Source organism: Hippopotamus amphibius, chromosome 4 (genome assembly GCF_030028045.1).
Source record: "Hippopotamus amphibius kiboko isolate mHipAmp2 chromosome 4, mHipAmp2.hap2, whole genome shotgun sequence".
Classification (NCBI taxonomy): Eukaryota; Metazoa; Chordata; class Mammalia; order Artiodactyla; family Hippopotamidae; genus Hippopotamus; species Hippopotamus amphibius.
Window position 1 is genome coordinate 36,437,501 of NC_080189.1, and position 7,500 is coordinate 36,445,000.

General features: G+C 31.9%; 1 protein-coding gene across 11 annotated transcripts in view; it reads right to left on the bottom strand.

The window, feature by feature from the left end:
• Positions 1-7,500, bottom strand: part of FOXP2 (forkhead box P2) — a 554,125-nt gene that overhangs the window by 246,166 nt on the left and 300,459 nt on the right. For all 11 annotated transcript variants that reach the window (XM_057730884.1, XM_057730882.1, XM_057730887.1 and 8 more), the window contains one exon: positions 1,539-1,716. In XM_057730884.1, the coding sequence (XP_057586867.1) occupies positions 1,539-1,706 (168 nt within the window). In that variant the 5' untranslated portion in view covers positions 1,707-1,716. The remainder of the gene's footprint in view (positions 1-1,538; positions 1,717-7,500) is intronic.

Consider the following 7,500-nt stretch of genomic DNA (forward strand, 5'->3'; position numbering starts at 1 on the left):
TTGTTATTTTCACTTGCCTTTACAGATGCAGTTTAATGTATTCTCAGACAAAACAGAATTTGGCTAAAATTCTAAGGACTCTGACTTAGGGAAGTCAGTAGGAAATATTATAGCATCCCACTGGTATGATATTTCCTATAAATACACTGAAGGGAGAAATGGGCTATCCTGAAACCTGCATTTATTTAAAGTAATGTGTAAAACAGACTAATTCTGCAACTGTGGTAGGAATTTAAATTCTATGATGGTGAAAACAAAATATTTCAAAATAAAATAACAATTATCTTCCTAATGGTTGCCGTCTATTAAGAGACATAATTCCCAAATAATAGGGAACCTATTCAAAGAGCTATATCTAGCGCTTTTAAAAGATATTCTTGAAAACAATGTCTAAAGGTTGAGACATATACTATAAGATAACTTTCTAAAAACTGTTATTTAAAATAATGATTTTATTAAATTTTACTCTAGTGTGGACATTTGCTTTAACTTTTGAGCTGCATTCTTTCTCATTATATATTAACTTAAAAATGTAAATGATATATCACTTAATTTGAAACAATTTTCAATAATACTTCATTATATTTTCATTTTAATGATCTTTTCATGTTTAGTCTTAATGCAATCCAGAGTTTTAAAGAAATCACCTTTATTTTAAAACAAGTATAACCTTATTTTCAAAAAGGTATACTCATTCCGGCCTAATATAAGTATTTGCTTTGAAAGCTATCTGTTCTCTGTCACTGTTTCCGCAGACTTGAATCAGTGAAGAATAGAGTGGCTATTGGTTGAAAAAAATATTTCATTGACAAACAAAATCAGGAAAAATGAATCTGTCACATAAAAAGAATAATACACTACTTAAAAGTATACCTTTATTTGGCAGTTGTTTACTTTTCTATCTTTAAAGAGAACAACTGCCTTTTATGAGACACTAGCAGAAAACAAAAAGTGCTCTTTAACGTTATCAAAAGATGCATATTCAAAATCTCTTGAAATGAGTTTTCAAGAAAAGCAACAAAAATGATTACAGTGTTTACACGGCTCACAATCTCTCAGCAAATTTCAACTAATTAATAGCTAATATTTGCAGCTATCACAGGTAAGCATCTGTGTTGTGAAAAGTCCTTGTGGTCCTTTTCACCTTAGCTCAGACCTGGAAGAAATTCATTGTATAAGCAAGTATCAAGTAATGTGGCCCTCTGGTGGAAAACTAAGTATCACATTCTGCAGCACGATCTTAGACAGTAAACTGGAAGCTGTGAAATATTTGTTACAAAGCTTTACAGAACCTTCTGAAAATCACCCTGTGAACTTAATTAATAGCCTGACACCTGAAGGGCACTCTGGCGCCGGTATGACGTAACTAAGATGAAAATCCTATCTTTGCTCAGACTTCAATCATGTTCTAAATAATCATAAATGCTCAGCCTCCTCTAGCTTAACACAACATGCTCAATTTGCTCTCAATACATTTTTCATAGTCAAGAAAGTAGGCTTATTTGTTTTAAGGAATCACCGAGGAAAACAAAACTTACCTGCTGTTGTTGCAGATGCAGCAGTTCTACTGTGCTTACTTCAGAGCTGGTGTCACCACTTGATCTTCCATCTCTGCTGCCAGCATCTAATTGGCTGCTTAGAGTGCTCATTCCATTTTGATTCATTGAACTGTTGCTTATTGTCTCTGTCGCAGATTCCTGCATCATGACTTAATACCTAAAAGTGATTAAGAAGTATCAATTAACACACGTTACACCTTCACACTTCCATTATCAAGATGTCCCTCTCTGCCAATTACAGAGACAGCATCTTTGGAAGGAAAAAAAAAAAAAACCTTGAATAGTCATTTACCAAGAAAAGCCATACAAATTCAGCTCTCATCCGGGTACTAATCACTGAAATTATGGTTTCTATAAGCAATTTTTGTGTGGTTACATTTAACAGCCAAAGTAACATACCATGCCTATAGCATGGTCAATAGCATTTATGAACAACCACATTTTAAAGTCTACCTATAAAACCAGTTTAAATGAAGGCACGACTGCACACTCAGTTCTATGTTTCCTATTATCTACCTTTGACAACCATGGATGACTATACAGCCTTATTTTAAATATTCACTATCTTGATTCTGTCAGAATTTTACAGCACATCTTATGCAAGGCTGTTGTTTAATGATGCACAGCTAATCATACAAAATTAAAATTTTGTAAGGGTGTTACAAATCATATGGTATCAACCAATGATAAATAGTATAATGGGTTTCTTTTTTTTTGTGACTAAATAAAATTTCGCCTTGGAGGCATTTTAAGAAAAAGCTCCTGCTGAAAACACGTCAGATATTGCCTATTTTTTTAATCAAACAGCTCATATTCATTTATTTTTCTGACATTTAAAACATTTAATACTGTCCTTCCTGGGAAGTAATTAAGCTTATGCATGAGCAGCAATCAAACTGTTCACTTGAAGATGACTTAAAACTCAATTTTAACATAGGCAAATAAATGAAAGATATAAAATTAATTTTCCAGGCATGTATTAGATATGAAAGCTGGAAATAAAATCTATCAAGAATATCACTAATGATTGTGCTAAAAACAGCATAAATTATGCATATTACCTTCTCTACAGTAATAAATGTTTTATCATTTTCACTGCATAAATATACTGTACTTTCAGGATAGCAATGAGATGTCCTGCCAAGATCAGTGGAAATCCTTGCAGTAAATAAAGAACCAATGTGCTCTTACAAACCAGAATTTCACAGTACATCTTGAATCTGTGGTTTAAAAAATCAGTTTTGGCTCTCAGAGATATCTGAATCCTACGCCTTAACCTAATAGATACACTTCTGTGTTCTACTTCTACGGACAGAATTTCAGAAACAACCTGGCTGTGCTGTGATTTTAACAGTAATGCTAGACAGACAGTGGACTCAGCCTAAAGTAAAGAAGGACGTTAAACTTATCACTCAATCTAATTTTTTACTATATGATTTCGCCGTTTTACACTTAGTCTTATTTTAAGACTTTTGTCTGCTTAAAATTTCTGCCTATTGACTGTAAAGCAACTATAAGCTTAATATCTTTCCATGTCATAGACAAATCCTCTCCCCCAGATTCTTACAAAATGTGGGCATGGGCACACACAGAGAGAGAGACACAAACACAGGTACACAACCAACAGGGATTTTTTTTTTGCATACTAATCTTATAACTATTGAAATTAATGGTTATAGCTTAATAGTTTTAAAAAAGTATTTTCATCAAAACCTAAATTATCAGATGATTTCTATGACTCTGAAAAATCAATTAAAAAAAGACCTGCTGATTTCTAAAAGACCATCAGTAGCTGGGCTAGCAATGCAAGTTATATAGTATAACAAAAACTACAAATACAACTGATAGCTGTTCTGATTTAAAAAAAAAAAAGCAACAACAACAACAAAACCCCATAATCATAAAGGAAACAATTGCTGTAACTATAGTAAACTACTTTTGAACCAAATGTGTTTATGAACAAATAGGCTTTGTTAAACATCTTACTGAATCTTAACAAAGAAAAATCATACAAATGAAAACTGATACACAGTGATGGATTTTATAAGAAAAAAAAACAAAGCTAATACTCTTTTCTGAGATTAGGCAGCTAATAAGTATTCAAATTAGGCATAAATTTTACATGCACAATGTTTAAAATATTCAGAGAAAAGGTCTGATTGCCTTTACAAGTTATATGAAAATTATAATTTGGGTCCTCTCCAACTGTAGAAACAGACAGACATAACTTCCACATATTGCATTTAAATTTTACTTTTGACAATACATCTGGAGTATATATGTATGTGTATGTTTTTACCTCATCTAAATCTATGTGAAATACTTATTTTCTCTGGGTAGAGTCTTCAACACAAGGAATAAAACTTAAAATAACTGTATGTTCAAATGTAGCAGACAGGTGCAGTATTTAATACTAACCTTTGAGCAGTTAATGTCAGGACCAACTGAATGAATTAAAGAATTCTGCATGTATTACTGTGTTATAATCAAAGCCATCGAATAATTAAGAATAAGCAACAAGCAGAGGGTCATGTATCTAAATCTTTATTACAATTATGAAGAAAGACCTACAAAACTTCGAATTTCTATTTACCAGAGGATTTTATTATCCCTTGTGGAATTTTTGACTTTATGAAACCCTAGAGTATAAACTGTGATTTGCATTTTAAGTTCAATCATCTAAGTGTTAGTAAAATCATACTTAAGAAAAACAATAAAAGTGACAGTACTTTTTTCCTCTACAAAGCAGAAGCATCTGACCCAAGATTAATATGCAAAAAGAAGGGCAACTGTGTAATTAGATGATTATAATGTACATTTCACCTAAAAAGGAGAGCTTGGAATATGTCCACTATAAAGGAGACGCATCTTCAAGGACAATGAAGGTGCTTTCCAGTATTTACTAAGTTTCTCCTAGTGACATTTCTACACCTATTTTCCACTAGAGGAAATATTTTCAGCACAATGTGTGAGTTACTGTTTACCCTTTAAAGTATATTTTAAATAATTACAAATTCAGCGTATTCTTTCAAAGTGGATGTGCTTGTGATCCCAAATATATCAAACTAAATTATTCATTCTTCTCAATCCTACCACAAACATTTTACAAAAATCAGTGAAAATAATTTCCAGATCATTAAAGGGAAAGGTGAAATTGGGAGTCGCTGTTTTAATGTTTGTCTGAACTGTTAGTTAAACCTTTAAATCTTTCATCATGCACAACTTTTCAGCCACATTGGAAAATAACTCTTCCGACCTTGCACTCAAATGATACAGTTCTACTTTTCTCCTCTGCATTAAGTTTTCCTTTCTTTCCTTTTTCTTCTTTTATTTTTTTCAAGCAAGTCACTGTACAGATACTTATTCTCTACACCACTTCCCTTTTGAAACATTAAACTGACACTGGAACTGACTGCACAAGATTGCATTTTCTCTTCCTAAACAACTTGAATTGAAAGGTTACTTAGTGTAACAATATTTACTTGCAGAATTGTGTTGTTACCAAGGGTATAATGGATGGTGGCTATGCAGGTTTACGCAAGAATGAGTGAAGCATGAGGCATTAGCCATGTGTTTGACATGTTTCAAATTGCTATAATCCAGCATTAAACACACCCAGCAATTCATGCCATTTCTTGCAGCCATAATCTTGAATAAAGCGTGCACAACCACTTATTATATAAATTAGTATATGACTCCCTGTTATAGTCACAACAGTGCTTTTGTGTTTATTTTGCATCAAGATGTAGTCTTTTATTTGTACAAATAGCAGGATATAAAGACATAGCTCAATTAGACCTCCTTACTTTATGATAGGGTAGTACTGAATGCTAGACTTGTTGGTTTTATTTTTTCCTTTTAGAGTTATAGGTTCTATTGGTATAAAACTATACCATGTGAGACAGACATCTGCCAGAGTGATAACAGAAACCTGCATGTATCCTATTCCATATTCACTACAATGTTCAAAAGTTTGAAACTTGACCTGGGCAAGTACAGTTAGCTGTATTATCTCAACCACCACCAGGGACACTACTGGTCCTTGTTGCTTACTCAACCTTTTCCCTCTGGTCTTCTCTCTCCCATCTTTTCTCTCTCCCTCTCTCTCATCTGCCCTACCTCTCTCCTTTCCTTCCTTCTTCTCTTCCACCCTCTTTTGTGTGTATGTATATGTATGTGTATGGATGGATGGATATGGATGGATGACAGACAGATCTAACTATGTATGTCGAGGATGGTAAGAAGGGAAAAATAACCTCTACTTCCTACCACACTCGCCTATCCACATACACATCTTATAATCATGGTGCCTTATTTTTCAACCTTAGTTTGTTTGGCATCTTACCATTTAATCAAAGCAAATGGATGAGAAAAAATAACTTCCTAAAAAACTAAGAATAAATAACAGTACATATAAAAACTTTATTTCTATGAACTTTTCTTAAACAAAATTATTTACAGTGCCATTAAAAGACATTTTATGTCCAGTATCTGGTTTCTTTCAGTGTCTAATTTATTTAACCAAATAAATGCATTAAATCCAAAAGATCCTGAATATGACATTTAAAGAAAAGTGAGCCATAAGATTAAAAATCATATATTCTTAAATAATTCTTCATCATTTTAAGCTATCAATATTAAATATTACTAAATATTTCTATGCAGAGTCACACAAGAAGGGGTTAAGTATGTGGAAAATCTACATATGTAACAAGAAATAACATACATTTACCTCAAAATATGAGCTAAATACTGATTTTCAAAACTTGACTGTGATGTAAAACTTCTGTAAGAAACTACCATTTAAATAATGATAACTTTTGTGCTCTGGTGGAATTAATTCATCACGGACACCATGCATAGTGCATTTGAAATCTAGTACTGCTTTGCTAAAAGTCTTTAATGCTAAGATTGCCTAATAAATCAAAATGCCAAATATGAAGGACATAGTTGAATGTGTAAGAACAAAAATTGAACAAGCACATGAATATTTTTAATTTTTAAAAACTGAAACAGGGTGTCCTTTAAAACATGATTTGGAGAAGGATATCTGTTGTTATGGAAAGTGATATTATCTTTATTATAAAAAGTGATACGATTTTAAGTAAATGAAAATTAAGTTGTGTATAAAGTATTTGGCACTGCTTTTTACTTAAACAACGTGTCTAAAACACTATTCACAAATTAAGGTCACCTTTCTGGGAAAAAAGAGAACAAATAACCTTTAATTAGTAAAAATTCAAAGTTTCATTCAAAAAGGTTAATATGCCAAACATCCAAAGTTGTAGGGCATTTCAACATGGTATTTTTTAAAAATAATGATCATGACTACCTTTAGCAAACAGAATACTCTTAGATCTTCAAGAATGACAAACATCTGGGAAACATAAGAGTAGAACAAACAAAAATCTTATCTTTCACTTCAATCACCTATTAATTAATTCAGCAACTCAGTATGTTATGTTTTGCTCTAGGATTATTATTAAACTAAGATTTAAAACACAAGCAACAAAACACAAGTATTTCATTATGAAAATAGCATAAAATACTAAAATTGTTTCATCTCTATGCTATTTCATTTAAATATAGTACAGCAGCAAATTTGAAAGAACGGTAGCTATCCAGATGTATTTTACTGCAACATTATGCTTTTGCATCTTATAGTTCAATAATCCTTGTTCACAATATAATTGGAAGGGATTTGATAATACTGATGATTCTGGTGAACTAATTATTTCCATGTATATTTCAAAATTATATTTGTACATTAATCTTTATATTGTCATCTTTAATTCTCACACATTCCTATAATTACCACATGTAGCATCTATTTCTCAAACAGGTGAAAACATATACAAAGTTTTACTTTTCAAGGCACATGCTAAATGGTCAGTCTTCCATTAAAGTCTATAAATTTCAATGCTAGTTTAATTCATTGAAA